Genomic DNA, 19,689 nt, shown 5'->3' with positions numbered 1-19,689 from the left:
TCGGCATCAACACCCTTAAACATGCCCAAAAAGCTCTGCTGAGTGAGGATAAATGAGTAAAAAAGTATGACATACTGAGTTAATACTGAGAAAAGAAACACGGCCAGAATTTGGAACAGTGGCATTTTACTTGAGGCAAGGATTTCTGAAGAGCACACATAATTAAAAACTCACATAAGCCAAGGCTTATTTCCCCATACAATGAATGTTTAATAGGGAAGCTACAGTCTTGCATAGTACACTAAACCACAGCTGTTTTGTTTATGCTTTTAAAGGCATTTAAAGGGTATATTTGTTTGCTAAGGCTATAATAACAAAGCACTGTAGACTGGGTGGCATAAACAAATTTATTTTCTCACAATTCTGGAGGCTACAAGTTCAAGATCAACATATCAGCAGTGTTAGTTTCTTCTGAGGCCTCCCTCCTTTGCTTATGAATGAGGATCCTCTTCCTGTGTCTTCACGTGGTCTTTTCTCAATACCTATCCCTTCTTTATCTCTTCTGATAGGGATATCAGTTGTACTATATTTGGGCCCACTCTAATGACCATTTTTTAACTTAATTACCTGTTTAAAGACTTTATTATTTTTTTAATGAAAATAAATTTGCAGGAGACTTGGAAAATACAGAACAAAGTCACATATAGTTCCACTGTATATTACAATTACTTTTTAAGCAGATAAATTAAGATTTTTAGTTGGAGTTTTAATATCAAACTCTCAAAAATTAATATAATGAAAATACAGAAAAGTAGAAAGATATAGTAAACCAAAAAATACTATGAATGAATTAAAGATAATTAAGATTTATACAGTTTTCAGACAACAGTAGGATACAAATTCTATTTAAGTTCCCATAGACTGTAAACTAGGAAACACTGGAACATATCCAGGGATGTAAGACCAGGTACAAATATTTGATTGTCTAAAGTTATTGAGATCATACAGAATCTGTTCTCACATCACTTGGTATTATTTTAGAGCTCAATATCAAAAAATATTTTAAAATAACCCACATATTTTCAAGTGCAGTGTGACTTTTACCAAGAGAAATCATTAACTAAGCCATTGAAATCTCAATAAAGTTAGAAGACTGAAAAAACAGAGAGTGTGATTGCAGAGAAGAAAACCATTTAAATGAGAAATTAATATCAAAATGAGAAATTGCTATCAAAATAGTTTAAAAACCCCATGTATTTGGAAATTATGTCTACTTTTAAATGATGGCTGTGTCTAAGATGCCACAAGGAAATAGAAAATATTTGTAATAGAATGAAAATGTAAAGAGAGTTTACCAAATTTTGTTGCATACAGCTGAAGCTGCTCAATGCAATTAAATGCACTGTGAAGTCTTGAATAAGGCATGAAAACAAATAATGGACACTAGCATAAAATTTTCTGAAAATTGAACAAAATCTTTAGTTAATAATACACTATCACATTAATTTCTAGCTTTTTTTTGGTAACATGGTATTTCTTTATATTCTTAGAATTGGATTGGAAGTTTTAAGCCTCATTCAAAAAAGTTTTTAAATCACTTAAGATAAACTTTCTAGACGTCTAGCAGTAATGCTGCTGCTGCTGCTAAGTCGCTTCAGTCGTGTCCGACTCTAGGCGACTCCATAGACGGCAGACCTCCCGTCTGGGACGCTCCTCCATCCCTGGGATTCTCCAGCCAAGAACACTGGAGTGGGTTGCCATGTCCTTCTCCAATGCATGAAAGTGAAAAGTGAAAGTAAAGTCGCTCAGTCGTGTCCGACTTTTTACGACCCCATGAATCGAAGCACGCCAGGCCTCCCTGTCCATCACCAACTCCCAGGGTTCACTCAGACTCATGACCATCGAGTCAGTGATGCCATCCAGCCATCTCATCCTCTGTTGCCCCCTTCTCCTCCTGCCCCCAATCCCTCCCAGCATCAGTCTTTTCCAATGAGTCAACTCTTCGCATGAGGTGGCCAGAGTATTGGAGGTTCAGCTTCAGCATTAGTCCTTCCAAAGAACACTCAGGACTGATCTCCTTTAGAATGGACTGGTTGGATCTCCTTGCAGTCCAAGGGACTCTCAAGAGTCTTCTCCAACACCACAGTCCAAAAGCATCAATTCTGTTTCCCCATCTATTTCCCATGAAGTGATGGGACCAGATGCCATGATCTTCGTTTTCTGAATGTTGAGCTTTAAGCCAACTTTTTCACTCTCCTCTTTCACTTTCATCAAGAGCCTTTTTAGTTCCTCTTCACTTTCTGCCATAAGGGTGGTGTCATCTGCATATCTGAGGTTATTGATATTTCTCCCGGCAATCTTGATTCCAGCTTGTGCTTCTTCCTACCCCGCGTTTCTCATGATGTACTCTGCATAGAAGTTAAATAAGCAGGGTGACAATATACAGCCTTGACGAACTCCTTTTCCTGTTTGGAACCAGTCTGTTGTTCCATGTCCAGTTCTAACTGTTGCTTCCTGACCTGCATATAGGTTTCTCAAGAGGCAGGTCAGGTGGTCTGATATTCCCATCTCTCTCAGAATTTTCCACGTTTATTATGATCCACACAGTCAAAGGCTCTGGCATAGTCAATAAAGCAGAAATAGATGTTTTTCTGGAACTCTCTTGCTTTTTCCATTTTCCAGTGGATGTTGGCAATTTGATCTCTGGTTCCTCTGCCTTTTCTAAAACCAGCTTGAACATCTGGAAGTTCATGGTTCACATATTGCTGAAGCCTGGCTTGGAGAATTTTGAGCATTACTTTACTAGTGTGTGAGATGAGTGCAATTGTGCAGTAGTTTGAGCATTCTTTGGTATTGCCTTTCTTTGGGATTGGAATGAAAAGTTACCTTTTCCAGTCCTGTGGCCACTGCTGAGTTTTCCAAATTTGCTGGCATATTGAGTGCAGCACTTTCACTGCATCATCTTTCAGGATTTGAAATAGCTCAACTGGAATTCCATCACCTCCACTAGCTTGTTCATAGTGATGCTTTCTAAGGCCCACTTGACTTCACATTCCAGGATGTCTGGCTCTAGGTGAGTGATCACACCATCATGATTATCTGGGTAATGAAGATCTTTTTTGTACAGTTCTTCCATTAATCTTGCCACCTCTTCTTAATATCTTCTTCTTCTGTTAGGTCCATACCATTTCTGTCCTTTATTGAGCCCATCTTTGCATAAAATGTTCCCTTGGTATCTCTAATTTTCTTGAAGAGATCTCTGATCTTTCCCATTCTGTTGTTTTCCTCTATTTCTTTGCATTGATCACTGAGGAAGGCTTTCTTATCTCTCCTTGCTATTCTTTGGAACTCTGCATTCAGATGCTTATATCTTTCCTTTTCTCCTTGGCTTTTCGCTTCTCTTCACAGCTATTTTTAAGGCCTCCCCAGACAGCCATTTTTCTTTTTTGCATTTCTTTTCCATGGGGATGGTCTTGATCCCTGTCTCCTGTACAATGTCACAAACCTCCATCCATAGTTCATCAGGCACTCTGTCAGATCTAGTCCCTTCAAAATATTTCTCACTTCCACTGTATAATCATAAGAGATTTGATTTAGGTCATACCTGAATGGTCTAGTGGTTTTCCCTACTTTCTTCAACTGAAGTTTGAATTTGGCAATAAGGAGTTCATGATCCTACCCACAGTTAGCTCCCGGTCTTATTTTTGCTCACTGTATAAAGCTTCTCTATCTTTGGCTGCAAAGAATATAATCAATCTGATTTTGGTGTTAACCATCTGGTGATGTCCATGTGTAGAGTCGTCTCTTGTGTTTTGGAAGAGGGTGTTTCTATGACCAGTGCGTTTTCTTGGCAAAACTCTATTAGCCTTTGACCTGCTCCATTCTGTATTCCTAGGCCAAATTTGCCTGTTACTCCAGGTGTTTCTTGATGTCCTACTTTTGCATTCCAGTCCCCTATAATGAAAAGGACATCTTTTTTGGGTGTTAGTTCTAAAAAGTCTTGTAGTCTTCATAGAACCGTTCAACTTCAGCTTCTTCAGCATTACTGCTTGGGGCATAGACTTGGATTACTGTGATATTGAAAGGTTTGCCTTGGAAATGAACAAAGATCATTCTGTCATTTTTGAGATTGCATCCAAGTACTGCATTTTGGACTCTTTTGTTGACCATGATGGCTACTCCATTTCTTCTAAGGGATTCCTGCCCGCAGTAGTAGATATAATGGTCATCTGAGTTAAATTCACCCATTCCAGTCCATTTTAGTTTGCTGATTCCTAGAATGTCGACGTTCACTCTTGCCATCTGCTGTTTGACCACTTCCAATTTGCCTTGATTCATGGACCTAACATTCCAGGTTCCTATGCGATATTGCTCTTTACAGCATCTGGCCTTGCTTCTATCACCAGTCACATCCACAACTGGGAATTGTTTTTGCTCCATCCCTTCATTCTTTCTGGAGTTAACAGTAGGTATTACAATGTTTCTTCCAAATGTGCTGTCACTCTAGTCAGAATCACATAACTCACAAAGTCAGCAGGGTGTTCTCCAAAGGAAAACTGGGTGCTGACAGGAAAGAAAAATGATACTGGGGAGCAATAAATGCCCATTACAAGAATAAAGGAATAAAGGATACAAGCCAAGAAAGTACATTCCTAAGTGCACAAATGCCAAGAAAAATAGATCTTTATTCCTGAAGGGAATTAACTTTTCTGTGACTACATTTATCTTAGAAAATCATATTAGCATCCAGCTATCATCTGCTTAATTTTTTGCTTCTCTGACATCTCTTATTCTTTCTTTGTGAATCATTATTTGCTTATTAATTTTCCCATTCTAATTACTTTGATTCTTAATATTAGTTTTAGATTTATTAAACACCTCAAATAAATATTTATTTATTTGAAAGGGAGTTAGTTATGTTTGGAACAGTATCTTTTCCAAAATTCTACAATTATTTCTCTTTGGCAGTTGTGGAACATTTTCTTTCTTGCTCCCAGGGAAAAAAATTATCACATTAAAGAGAATAAGAAGAATAAACTCTTTTAAAGTTATTCTAGGAAGATGAAAAAATATACAACTGTTCAAAAAAAAGTTTAAGACTCCACTGAAAATAATCTCTGTAGATTGCAGTAGATTTAAACTTAAAGTCAAATGTATGAGCAGAAATTATTGTTGTTGCTGACAAGTGTAATCATAATAATCATAACTAGTAATATTTATTGAGTGTTTGCAACTTGCCCCTGCCTGTGTTAACTGTTCCTGTTCAAAATTCGATTTAATCCTCACATTTTATACACATTTATATATACATGTACATATATGTTATATTTACCTTGATTTAGGTATATTATGAAGTTAAGGTATGTTATGAGACACAGAGAAAAATAAAATTAAGTGGTTGAGATCAAGATAAAATACATACTACCTAAGAGACAGGTAGAAGTTTTATTTTTGTTTTATGCATGAAGGAGCTGAATATCCTTGCAGTTAGATAACTTGTGGCAGAATATATGTAATTCCTAGGAAATTTTTCTATAAAAATTAATTATATCATTAGGGTAAATTTATATTACATAAAAATTTATTACATTTTGAAATTATTATTATAAAAATGTACTAATTACCACTCATATCAATTTTCATAATTTCAGGTGTATATTATGTTTTTGCTAACATTTACTCGCTATCAAACTGAAAACTTGTAAGTGTTCAGTAATAATTCTGCTAGATTCCGATTTTTCTTCTAAGACAAAAGTGGAAGCTAATAAGAAATAGCCAAATTAAAAGTCAAGGTAATTATGTTCATATTAATGAAGGAAAACCCTGTAATTTTCTTTTCGTGTCATAAGACATATTGAACTCTTTAAAATTCATTCAATGAAGCAGAATTTATGCCCACTTTCATGTGACTGTGGCTCATAAAATAGAAGCAGCATGGTCTTTAAAGGGCAGATGATCTTGAACAAATCTTATGTGGTATTAGCAAAAGGAGCATGTAGAGAACACTGAGCAAAATGTATTTTTAAAAAATTAATGGAACACAACATGTATATTTTCTGCCTTAATAGGAGTAGTAATTTATAGTATAGAGACGTTAAGCTGCAATATAGACTGCCAAAATAATTACTTAATAAACACTGATAAAAAACAAACCTATTTCTCTGTCACCAGAGGTAGAAAATGATGACATATCTATCTCTTGGCTCATTAGCAGCTCTGTTTAGCTGAAAAATATTTGCTGGACGTTGTAAATAAATATTGTTTAATATTTCCAAACAGATACACCCTAACATTGGTACTTTAGATAACCATAAGTAGTCTTCTAAGAAATGAAAATTAATGAAAGGAAATGGGGCTGACAGAACTGAATTTCCACATTCGATCTGTTACACATTAAATGTGTGACTGTGCAGAAGTCACTTAACCTCTTTGAGCCTCTATTTTTATATTGAAACATTGCAGTAATGAATGTCATAATCATATGTTATGCTTGCTGCTGCTAAGTTGCTTCAGTCATGTCCGACTCTGTGCGACCCCACAGACAGCAGCCCACCAAGCTCTGCCGTCCCTGGGATTCTTCAGGCAAGAACACTGGAGTGGGTTGCCATTTCCTTCTCCAATGCATGAAAGTGAAAAATGAAAGTGAAGTCGCTCAGTCGACTCTTTGCGACCCCATGGACTGCAGCCCACCAGGCTCCTCCGTCCATGGGACCCTCCAGGCAAGAGTACTGGAGTGGGGTGCCATTGATTTACACAATTGAAACACTGGTTTCTGAGTAAGCTAAATTAATAGTAGCGATCATTCATCCATCTATGTAAACGTTCATCCTTTAATTTAACATAAATATGTATGCATAATTGTCAGATAGAGGACAACTTGTTTCAGATATAGCTGTTGACCAACTCACAGTCTTTTGACATTTGACAGGTCACCAGAGAGATTAAGAAATTATGGATGGAAATTCTCCTTATTCCCACTGGAAGTTGCAGTCAGCAACCACAGAAGAAACTTTGTCCCTATTTGGCAAGTTACTGTGCCATTAATGGTATGATTTTTACAGTCTTGATCATGTAAACTTGTATGACCACCTGCTGGATCTGCTACTTTAAAAGGAGTATTTCACTTTATTGAATAGAAGTCCAAGTGGGAGAACACAGCAGTATACATCGGGGTGATGGCAGTTGAGATGGAGAGAATTAGTTAGTGGGAGATATGTTTTAGAGATAGAATCTATCCAATTCACCAAAGGATTAGATAATTTCTGATTTGAATGAGTGGCTTGTGATACCATCTTCCAAAATGGAGAAAACAGTGTTGGTTTGGAGAAGGTAGAAGGTAAAAGAAAAGTTTGGATTATGTTACAATTATTTGAATTGTCTATATGATATGAAATAGTTTGAAGCTGAGAAGATAGGCGAGGGCTGCATATGTGACATGAGGAACTCTGTCTATACAGATGGTCTATCAAGCCAGGGGAGTGGATGAGATCACCTTAGAAGAGGGTTTAGAGAGAGGACAGAGAAAAGGGTGGAAAGATAAAGGGAGGGAGAAAGGGAAAGGAACAGAAACTTGCTGTGAATAGAATGTGGTGCTCTTTACATCAGGTGAGAATCCTTATTCTTATCATCCAGCTTTTTTGATCATTCAGAACTCAGAAATAAGTAAATGAACTAAAGTAATTCATTGATCAATTATAATATCAATTTTAACTCTGTCCTTCAACATAAGTAAGTATTAGTTGCTCAGTTGTGCCCAACTCTTTGCAACCCCATGGACTGCAGCCCGCCAGGTTCCTCTGTCCATGAGATTTTCCAGGCAAGGATACTGGCATGGGTTGCCATTTCCTTCTCCAGGGGATCTTCCCAACCCAGGGATTGAACCCAAGTGTCCTGCGCTGCAGGCAGATTCTTTACCAACTGAACTACAAGGGAACATTGTAACAATTAGACGATTCATTAATGGAAAAAGATTTAAATGCATGTTTTATATACATATGGTGTTACATGTATAAGAGTAGTTTCAAAGTATTTTGATGTATGTATTAAAGGGGGTGACAGAGGATGAGTTGGTTGGATGGCATCACCAACTCAATGGGCATCAGTTTGAGCAAACTCCAGGAGATAGTGAAGGACAGGAAGCCTGGTGTGCTGCTATCCATAGGGTCACAGAGTCAAAAGTGACTGAGCAACTGAATGACAACAGAAGTCACTTGTCAGGAGAGTGAAGTCATTTGGTCTTCAATGTTTCATACCTTATAGCTCACTTGAGGTTTAGATTAATTTCATTTTTATATGCCATTTCAGTTCACATTTTTCTGCAATTCATCTAATCAAGCTGGTTTCCATAAACTAAAAAAAAACTAAGTTGAAAAATACAAAACCACAAAGTAAGTTTAAAATCCAACTAAATGAACTAAGATTGAAAATGTTATTATCTTTGGCAAACTTTTCAGTGACTTTATATGTCAAAAGAAAGAGGGTACTCTGAGTCCTTGCTGTTATAGGAAGGGACCTTGCCGGGGTCCAGCCCTGGTGGATCCAGGGTGATTCGAAGGGGAGACAGAGTAGGCGAGAAAAAAACTTATTTATTTATTTAATCAGAAATATAAGATTAGATTAGGAAGAAATAGTGTACTAGGAAAACTAAGTGGAGAAAAGAGGCTGAATAACTTGATTTACTTGGAAAGCCAATAAAGTTCCAGACAAGGAACTTGCACCATTTACATTAGGCTGCCGGCGTCCTCTTGAGTAGTGAGGGGGTGCCCCATCTTGGGCTCCCTCTCTCGTGGATCTTAGAAGCCAGGGCAAGTAAGTAGACATGGTGAACCTCCATGCCCCAGATGTGAATTCAGCCAGAAAATAGAGTAAAGAAGAGACACGGGGGAAACCAGTCCTTCCAATGACTGGTCCAGCCTCTATTGTCTAGAAAGGCCTTTTATACCTTTTTGATCGTACATAGAGATCAATGGGTAATACAAAATTATGCAGCGTTAGCAGCCCAGACTCTTATCAAAACCAGGCTTTTCTCTCTGCATACCTAGTTGCATATACAAGTCTTAGGTGATTTACATCATCTTCCGGCCAAAAGGGCCAATAAGGGTTTGTCAACCAGAAGACTTATTTGTGTTGTTCTTCTCAAAGTCTGGTGCCACTGTCAGAAAACACTAAATAAAGTTACATTCTTACATAGCAGAGATACAGCAGTTTATAACAAGTAAAAGGAGTACAGTGATTTATACAAAAGAAAAGTAATTAACTCAAAAGTCTAGTGTTGCTATCAAAACTACTATATACCTTTTTCCCTATCCCAATTACATTGATTAATATCCTCCCAGGTGCCTAAAAGATAATGAATATGGAGGCCTGGCAGCAATCATTGAGTCAACAGTGAAATCCATCACCAATATGATTTTTAGCTCTTTAGAAAAGGCTGTGTATCTTTAAGATGTTTTAAGCTTTGTGCCTCTCGTGACTGGGGGGCTGTAAGCAATTCACAAGCTGTAAAAAGTCCAGGGGAACCTGTTAGGCAAGCTAGAGAGTTATCAGAGGGGGTTTGAACTGAAACATCCCTTTCCAATGCAGAAGACTAAAGCCCTGAGTTAACTTTTTCCAGAGTGTGTCAGAAGAGTGGAAAAGCACAGTACAATAAGGCAAGCAGATTCTGGTTTTTGAGGTACATGCTCAGGAAATTCCAGGGGGATACCCTGAGGCCTGATTCGCCTTGCCCATCAGGCCTCTCTGCATGACCTTGTCATGGGTGGGATTCCTCATGCTGGCTCCCAGCAGGACCTAGCTTCTCTCATAAAGGCCTTTGAAAGAAGAAATAGAAAGTATGATAATCTAAATTTGGCTACCATATAACAATCTGGCCTTTTTCCATAAACTTGATGCCTTAGGATGGGGAAGTCATTAGGATTCTATAAATTATCTTCAATAATTATCCCTCTCTTTTCCCTCTTGAAAGTTAAAGTCACTCAGTCATGTCAGACTCTTTGCAACCCCATGGACTATACAGTCCATGGATTCTCCAGGCCAGAATACTTGAGTGGGTAGCCTTTCCCATCTCCAGGGGATCTTCCAAACCAAGGGGTCGAACCCAGGTCTCCCGTATTGCAGGTGGATTCTTTACCAGCTGAGCCACAAGGGAAACCCAAGAACACTGGAGTGGGTAGCCTATCCCTTCTCCAGTGGATCTTCCAGACCCAGGAATTGAACCGGAGTCTCCTGCATTGCAGGCAGATTCTTTACCAACTGAGCTATCAGGGAAGCCCAAGATAGAAAGGGGGGCAGTTTGTCTTATTTTTTAAACTCCCATCTAGTCAAAGCTATGGTTTTTCCTGTAGTCCTGTATGGATGTGAGAGTTGGACTATAAAGAAAGCTGAGCTCCAAAGAATTGATCCTTTTGAACTGTGGTGTTAGAGAAGACTCTTGAGAGTTCCTTGGACTGCAAGGAGATACCAGTCCATCCTAAAGTAAATCAGTCCTGAATATTCACTGGAAGAACTGATGCTGAAGCTGAAACTCCAATTCTTTGGCCCCCTGATGCAAAGAACGGACTCATTGGAAAAGACCCTGATGCTGGGAAAGATTGAAGGCAGGTCAAGAAGGGGACAACAGAGAATGAGATGGTTGGATGGCATCACCGACTCGGTGAACATAAGTTTGAGTAAGTTCCAGGAGTTGGTGATGGACAGGGAAACCTGGCTTGCTGCAGTCAATGGGGTCGCAAAGAGTCTAACACGACTGAGCGACTGAACTGAACTGAACTGAGTCACTCAGTCATGCCTGACTCTGTGACCCCACAGACTGTAGCACGCCAGGCTCCTCTCTCCATGGATTTCCCAGGCAAGAATACTGGAGTGGTTTGCCATTCCCTTCTCCAGGGGATCTTCCCCAACCAGGAATCAAACCCAAGTCTCCTGAATTTTAGGCAGATTCTTTACCGGCTGAGCCACCAGGGAAGCCTCTTAGCCAATGGAAACTAAACCCTATAAAAATCTTCTTCCCATATATCTTTTGTACCTGATTGGTCCTCTTCATCTGCATTGGACCTTTCCCAGTTCAGACAACTTCACATCATTTCCCTGGAATGAACTGTCTTCTGACTTCAGCACTGGTCTTGTCCTGATCCCTTCAATTCATTCTTCCTTCAGCTGCCAAGACTTTTCTGCCAGTTCTCCCACTTCCACCGCTACCCTAGTCCAAGCTACCTTTATGTCATGCATTTGTTACTGGCACAACATCCTCCTAATGAGTTTCCCTTTTCAATTTCTGCATAAGATGGATCGTATAGTGAAGTCGCTCAGTTGTGTCCAACTCTTTGTGACCCCATGGACTGTAGCCTACCAGGCTCCTCTGTCCATGGGATTTTCCAGGCAATAGTCCTGGAGCGGATTGCCAATTCCTTCTCCAGGGGATCTTCCCAACCCAGGGATCGAACCTGGGTCTCCTGCATTGTAGACAGATGCTTTACTGTCTGCGCCACCAGGGAAGTCTTGATCATATCCCATGCTTAAAACCCTGCAGTGACATCTTATTTCAATTATTATAAAATCTATATTCCTTGCCAAGGCTTTTATGATCTGGCCTCTACCTCTACCTTTAACCTCATCTTCTTCAACTTTCCTTTGATTCAAAACCATAACCACATGGCTTTTTTTCTAAGCTATAACCTGCCAATTCCTTGCCACCACAGAGTGCTTGCTTTATACCCTCTTCACATAGTCTTTCAAATGGCTTCTTCTCATCAACCAGGTCTCAATTCAAATGACTTTCTTAAGAGGACTTCACTGAATACCCTAACTTTCTCCCCTTTGAGTTCTCCATCTTAATAGTTTATGCTCACTTCTTGATAGATTTTGGCTAATTCCTGCCATTGTTTTGGATAGATTGTGAGTTCTGGAGTTAGCCTACTAGGTTGTGAATAGTGGCTTTTTTCTACCTACTAGCTTCCATCTGGGCAAGTTGTTTAATCTCTACTTATTTTTCTGTAAAATGGAATAATAATACTTTATAAGGTTGATGCACAAGTTCAATGACTTAAACCTTAAATTCAAAGACCTGTACCAGGCTAGTCATTGTTTTCTGTTGTAGATAGAGTAGGATTGATATTAAAATATGTCTCTTGAAGTACAAGTCTACTACTTTGTAGTTTGTCTACTTCTATAACTCCAAATCTAGAACACAGTCTGGTATTCAATAGATCCTCAAAAAAAAAAAAAAAAAAACCCGCATGATTTATTGTGACCTGACTAGTGACCTGGCAAAAAACAGCTCTGATTAAAGATTTTCGAATTCCAAATGTTTAAACAGTGTGGAGAAATTTACTTTACTATCTGCCACTGGCTCTAGCAGAAATTTCCAAAGTGCAACATAACCTTGAACAGCAGATTTCAGTTACTGAGAGCTAGATACATGAGAAATCTCAAGTACTATAAAGGAGAATCAGTAAGAAGCAGATCACAGGAGAACTTAACCTCCAGCCTTGATGCTGATATTAGTGACGAAACCACCAGATCCAGATAGAAATTGGGAGTATTAGCCAGGTAACCTGAGTCAGAACTAGGAAGACGCCTCCTTGAAGTAATCCTTGAATGTAAAGGGAACCAACTCAGGCAGTTTCCTGGAAGAAATGGATCTGGTGCTAAGTTATTTGTGGCCCCAATTCCAACAAGTTACAGGGGGTAAGTTTCTACGTAGCACCAAATAATTCTTGGAACATCATTTGGGTGTCCTACAATTCAACTCAATTCTCAAGAATCCTAATAGAATATTAGCTTCCCTCTCTACTCCCATCAGATACCAGTATCAAGTCTAGGTTGTTCCCTGTACTTCTAACCTATAAATTGGTACTTCTGGCCTATAAATTGGCTATAAATTGGTGGTTCCCAGGATTACCTCCTTCAGTTCAGTTCAGTTCAGTCATTCAGTCGTGTCTGACTCTTTGCGACCCCATGAATCACAGCACACCAGGCCTCCCTGTCCATCACCAACTCCCGGAGTTCACTCAAACTCATGTCCATCAAGTCGGTGATGCCATCCAGCCATCTCATCCTCTGTCATCCCCTTTCCCTCCTCCCAGCATCAGGGTCTTTTCCAAAGAGTCAACTCTTCGCATGAGGTGGCCAAAGTATTGGAGTTTCAGCGTCAGCCTCAGTCCTTCCAATGAATACCCAGGACTGGATCTCCTTTAGAATTGGTTTATTTGCTAGAGAGGTTCGCAGAGAAACAATATACTTACTGGATCACTGGTTTATTATAGAAGGATATAACTCAGGAACAGCCAGATGGAAGAAATACATAGGACAAGAGAGCGGGGAATGGAGAGAAGCTTCCATGCCCTCTCTATGAGGGTGCCATTCTCCCAGCACGTCCACCTTCTGGGTTTGCCAACCCAGAAGCTCTCCAAACCCCATCCTTTTAAGGCTTTATAAAGGTTTCAGTAATCAGCATAATTGGTTGTTATTGACCTGCTGCTGCTGCTGCTGCTGCTGCTGCTGCTAAGTTGCTTCAGTCGTGTCCAACTCTGTGCGACCCCACAGACGGCAGCACACCAGGCTACCTCTGTCCCTGGGATTCTCCAGGCAAGAATACTGGAGTGGGTTGCCATTGCCTTCTCCTGTCATTGACCATAGGCAATTAATTCAACATCCCAGCCCTCTTCCCTCCTCAGAGATTGAGAATGGGGTTGAATGTTCCAACCCTCTATTCATGTTATTGGCTCCATTGACAACCAGCCCCCATCATTAGATGAGGTCCCCAAATCACCTGATTAACATACCAAGAGACACCTTTGACACTCTCAACACTTAGAAAATTCCAAGGGTTTTAGGAGCCATGAGTCAGGAACCATGGACAAAGACCAAATATAATGAGAAACATGTTTTGGTCAACTAAATTACCAGATATATATTTTCCTTATAAAACACAATATCATAGATGTCTTTCATGATCAAGATTGGCTCAAAAATGGGCAGAACATGCCCTATGAACGAGGAGTGCTCTAGATCATATTAGTATATCCAACTTGGGCTGTGATGGAGAAGTAAGAAGCAGGGAAAAGATCAGATGTAGACTATGGAGAGTCTTTCTCAGTGTTGTTTATATAAATTGAATGATTCAGATTTGGATAAAATTGATCACACATTTTCAGATTGTTGCTAAGATTGTTATGTTAAGTTCATGTACCATATGTTGATTTTTACCATGTTATTAGAAAATCTTGTGAAGGCTGAATATATTCTTCTAGGCTAAGAAGCAGGAGTGTTAGGCCTCTTTATTGTTAGCCTCAAATAAATGATTTTAAATCAGAGTTCAATGGTACATTAGTCACACAAGGAAGCTGAATCTACCATTTACTTTATCAAATTGTCTCTGCACCATTCACTGTGTTTGTACACTGTAACAAGTGTTATAAAATACTGTGTTTGGCTTTTGGCAGGCTTGTTTTTTTTTTTTTTTTTTTGGCTGTAGCATCTGTTCAGAGTGTCAGAGTACAAATTTAGAAGCTTATATATAGACACAGCAGGTCATCTTTTCATGAGCTGATTTGTTAAAAATTTCTCAAGTAAAGCTACATTTGTTGGAGGATCTTTCAACATAAAATAATATAAAGGTATGTATCTGATCCTTCTAAAGAATTTGGCATTTAAACAAAGTACAAATCTAGGTTATATGAGGATTGTGAAACCAATAATCATATTAACATAAAGTTTTGCATGTTCTGAAAACTTAGTGTACTTTCAGTAAAATTATTGCCTATGCTTTATAATAACATATTTTCATTGACTGAAAAGTTTTGCTCTTAAATTCTAAATTTTTAAAATTATAAGTTATTAAAAGATTTTATATTCTCCAAGTCCTGATTTTAGTTTACATAATTTATAGCTACTTTTATACATATTACTAATGAAAAATCTTGATTTATTATATCAAATGTATGAGTCTAATTTTAGAGTAGCTTTCTGCATTTTTACTGAGCTGAAAAGTGATATATTTGACAATTGTTACTTGAATATTTCTGATAAATGAGGCCCTTAGAGCTCAAGCTGTTTATATAATTTCATTTGAAATGTATTATAAGTAGTAGACCATAGATTATTATATGAACTACTCCTAGTGATTTTCAAATTCTTCTTTTGAAATAGAAAGCTTTTCAAAGGAAAATAAAGGTTAAAATGTTGAGTTGAAAAGATTTCTTACTCCATTTCTCTAATTTTCATCCAAAGAGACACTATTACCCACTTTGCTAATACTTTCTTCCCCCACCTTTTTCTCCTGTCAAGTCTTTCTTTTTCCCCCTGGTATTCTAGCCCTTAGGTCTCAATCAAGACTACATGCACTGCTCTTCATTCCCAGTAGTGAGTAGAAACTATGTAGAGAGTGTATGAGTCGGACACGACTGAGCAACTTCCCTTTCACGCATTAGAGAAGGAAATGGCAGTCCACTCCAGTGTTCTTGCCCAGAGAATCCCGGGGACGATGGAGCCTGGTAGGCTGCCGTCTATGGGGTCACACAGAGTCGGACGCGGCTGAGGTGACTTAGCAGCAGCAGCAGAGAGTGTATGGAAACAGGCTCTTTTCCTGTAGCCCAATCAAGCCTTTCTTCCTCTGACTCAGCAGAAGCCCTGGTGCAGCAGACAGGGCAAGAGAAAAGGAAAATGTTCCAAACACCATTTAAGAATTAGAAAGTAGAACTGGAAGATTAGTTTTGAGGGTTTTATCTTTGTTTTGGGGAGTAGAGAGGCTGTTAGCACACTTTAAAGCTCTATGAATAAATCAAGCTTATATATTATTATCAGCCATTTACTTCCTGGCTTCACAAAGAGTACAGATAGATGATACACACACACACACACACACACACACACACACGCTATTAGGTTAGTGCAAAAGTAATTGCAGTGTTGCATTGTTGAACTTTGCTGTTTGATATTGGAATACATTCTTAAATGTGATTATGTTATACATTATTTTAATGTGCATTTATTGCTTTATGTTTTTTTGCTAATGACATTACTTTCTGTGTATTTTATATATATACAAATTGGGCTACAAAGTTTTGCCTCATCTGCTATATTCACCTGACCGCTTGCCAACTGACTACCACTTCTTCAAGCATTTCAGCAACTTTGTATGGAAAACTGGAGAAGGAAATGGCAACCTACTCCAGTATTCTTGGCTGGAGAATACCAGGGACAGAGGAGCCTGGTGGGCCAACATCTGTGGGATTGCACAGAGTCTGACATGACTGAAGCGACTTAGCAGCAGCAGAAGCAGCATGGAAAAATACTTCCACAACCAGCAAGGGGCAGAAAATGCTTTCCAAGAGTTCACTGAATCCAGAAGCACAAATTTTTATGCTATAAGAGTAAACCAACTTATTTCTTGTTGGCAAAAATGTGTTGATTATAATGGTTCCTATTTCAATTAATAAAGATTTGTTTGAGCCTAGTTATAATGATTTAAAATTCAAAGTCTGAAACTGCAATTACATTTCTCCCAACCTGAAGTGAAGTGAAATGAAAGTAGCTCAGTTGTGTCCCACTCTGCTACCCCATGGATAGTCAGTGGAATTCTCCAGGCCAGAATCTGGAGTGAATAGCCATTCCCTTCTCCAGGGGAATCTTCCCAACCCAGGAACTGAACTGAGGTCTCCTACATTGCAGGCAGATTCTTTACCAGCTGAGCTGCCAGGAAAGCCCTTGCCCCAACCTAAATATGTATAATGCATGTGTATGTGTAATACACACACACACACACACACACACACACACATATATATATGATATATATTTTCTTGTGCTTAAAAATCACTTCAGGTGGTGACTGCTGCCATAAAGTTAAAAGGTGCTTGCTACTTAGAAAAGAAGTTATGACAAGCCTAGACAGCATATGAAAAAGCAGAGACATTACTTTGCCAATAAAGGTCCATATAGTCAAAGCTATGGTTTTTCCCACAGTCATGTATGGATGTGAGAGCTGGATTATAAACAACGCTGAGTGCCTGAGAACTAATGCTTGTTGGATGAGACTCTTGAGAGTCCCTTGGACTGCAAGAGAATCAAACCAGGATTGCCTAAAGTAAATCAGTCCTGAACATTCTGAAGAGCTGATGCTGAAGCTCCAATACTTTGGCCACCTGATGTGAAGAGCCTATTCATTAGAAAAGACCCTAATGCTGGGAAGTATTGAAGGCAGAGAAGGAGACGACAGGGGACAATATAGTTGGATGGCATCACTGACTCAATGGACATGAGTTTGAGCAAGCTTGGGAGATGATGAAGGACAGGGAAGCCTGTAGTGCTGCAGTCCGTGAGGTCGCAAAGAGCCGGACATGGCTGAGGGACTGAACAACAACAAATATGTATATGTATATATATATGGATATGTATGTGTATATCTATCTATATATGTATTTTTAAAGTAAGGAAATAACATTATTTAAGGGAAAATCTTCAAGATGTATACCAACTTTTAAACTTTTTCTCTTAAACTGCTGAGAACAAGGTATTAGGTGAAGAATTTCTTTTTCAGATAATTAAAATCAATTTTGGAGAAGGAAATGGCAACTCTCTCCAGTATTCTTGCCAGCAGAATCCCATGGACAGAGATGACTGGTGGGCTATGGTCCATAGGATCACAAAGAGTCAAACACAACTGAAGTGACTTTGCACACCCAGAGGCAAAGTCAATTTAGTCACAGTCCTACTTAGTGAAAACTTCAGAAAACTTAATTGGAGGTATATAGGTTTTGTAAACGGCTTTCTAGCATGCATTTCCATACCTTTCCCCCATTCAGAGAATAGCTTGTTTTCTAATAGGAATCCAGTCATAATCATATTGTCTATTGATCCTGTAAATACCTCAAAAGAAATTTTATTGCTTCAAATCTTCTCCATTTTTCACTCATATTTTTCAGGATGTCAAACTGGGGACAATTTGACTCTGACTTTTACCAATCTAATTACACCATTGATAATCAGGAGCAGACTTGTAACGATTCTAATGCCTGTGGAAATCTTTATGGATCTAGAAAGTAAGTACTTGACATGGAGAAAATATGTTCTCATTTTAAAAAGTCATAATATTTTGACATGGGTTTTCAGGTAGGGTGGTTTCCTTGGGGGACGATAAACCTCTCCCCATTATTTCTCAGTAAAATGTCCAAGAAGAAATGTCAGGAAAGGGCAGGGAAATGAATTCAGTTCTCCATGAATGCCTTTGATTGCTGCAGGCCCATTTATAGGTGAAGGGCTTGTCTCCTCTTTTCAAAATATCACTTAACAGGGAGTGTGAATACAGGCCTTGGGCAAACAAAACATTTTTTTTTACCTGATATTTTCCAGGATACCCCTCAAGAAACAGCTTTTATTTAATTTAATAAATATTTATTTAGTGCCTGCTTGTGTGTCAGGAATTAAGGAAGGTGCTACAATCCCAAAGATAAAGAAAAAATCCATAATCTTTTCCCACACAATATTTAAAAATTTATGTTGAAGGGGACAATTAAATATGCTATTATAATGCAATGTGGCAATTCCTAAATGAAATCTAGATATACATAATTCAGGGTGTGTTAGCTATTTAAGTTGATAGTTCAGTGTAAGTTGAAAATAAATTTAAAGATGATTAAGAATTTAGTATTTATCCTTTACTAATGCCCCAAATAGGGCAGGTAGGATTAGAAGAATTTGGTTTAAGTTCTGGCTCTAACATTCATTTTTTGTCGCTTTAAGAAAGACAACTTCCCTGACTGTCTTAAACTATGAAATAAGGATATTAATATTGAGTTAATAATAAGTTAATTCTCTACCTCATGAGAATTATCTAAAAGCAATTTTGATAATGTGTAGAAAAGTGTATGTGAAGGTAAAAACGTTATAGAAATGTAATTTTTTCATATAACTATAGTTTGTAGAGGCAATGGACACTTTGTTGCCAAGTCACTTAAACATTGTATTTGGTTATACAGTTGGTTCTTTAAATATTCTTCTGTGGGTCTAGATTAGTGAAAGGTGAGAAGGAATACAGAGAGATTAAAGAACTTTTCCAAGGTCATATAGCCAGTAAAAAACGAGGTTAGCCTACTAGCCCTAGGGTATTGGATTAGACCCAGAACTAAGGTAGTCATATAATTTATTATAAAATCAAGACATTTTGAAAGTAAAATGTGTGTTATTGGTAACAATGTTGATACAATAAGAATAAACGGGATCATCTTAGGAAAACTGGGATGTGTGTTTCTTATGCCATTCCAACAAGTTTAGGGCAAAAAAACTTCATAGCAAACATTTCAAATGTATTAATTCTTGAAGTTTATTTTTCACATACAGATAAGTACCTTGAAAACTTCAGAATAAAGAGAAAAAAGAAAACAGAATAAATACAACTGGCAGTGGTGACTCTTCTGTTCCAACTACACCCTGGACAATCTTGACATTGTTTTCATGGGCTGATGACTCCTACAGACACAGGCAGATACGTGCTGTTTTCAGAAGCTGTGTCTTAAGGGCTGATGCTGAACTGCTGCTGTGAAGCAATAGGGAAAACCTTTGGTCCATAACGTTTTCTTAAAATGGTTAAAGTTAAATATTTGGAATTTTATCTCATTATGCCCCTAGTCTGTGTTGTCTAGCGTTAGTCAAGCTGCCAGAAGAATTTCTCAGGATGAAAAAAATCCATCCATCTCTCTACGAAAGTGAAAGTGTTAGTCGCTCTGTCATGTCCCACTCTTTGCGACCCTATGG

The 19,689-nt window shown here is 38.4% G+C and overlaps 1 protein-coding gene across 2 annotated transcripts in view; it reads left to right on the top strand.

The window, feature by feature from the left end:
* The first annotated feature begins 6,858 nt into the window (after window positions 1–6,858).
* The window catches only part of YIPF7 (Yip1 domain family member 7), a 38,952-nt gene continuing 26,121 nt past the window's right edge, over window positions 6,859–19,689 (top strand). The window contains exons 1-2 of one of the 2 annotated variants that reach the window (XM_069593034.1): window positions 6,859–6,986; window positions 17,862–17,978. In XM_069593034.1, the coding sequence (XP_069449135.1) occupies window positions 6,896–6,986; window positions 17,862–17,978 (208 nt within the window). In that variant the 5' untranslated portion in view covers window positions 6,859–6,895. Of the gene's footprint in view, window positions 6,987–14,433; window positions 14,556–17,861; window positions 17,979–19,689 lie in introns of those variants that run through there. The other variant, XM_069593033.1, reaches the window with a different exon arrangement.

This window comes from Ovis canadensis, chromosome 6, assembly GCF_042477335.2.
Source record: "Ovis canadensis isolate MfBH-ARS-UI-01 breed Bighorn chromosome 6, ARS-UI_OviCan_v2, whole genome shotgun sequence".
In the NCBI taxonomy this organism is placed as follows: Eukaryota; Metazoa; Chordata; class Mammalia; order Artiodactyla; family Bovidae; genus Ovis; species Ovis canadensis.
This window is presented reverse-complemented; position numbering and strand designations above follow the sequence as displayed.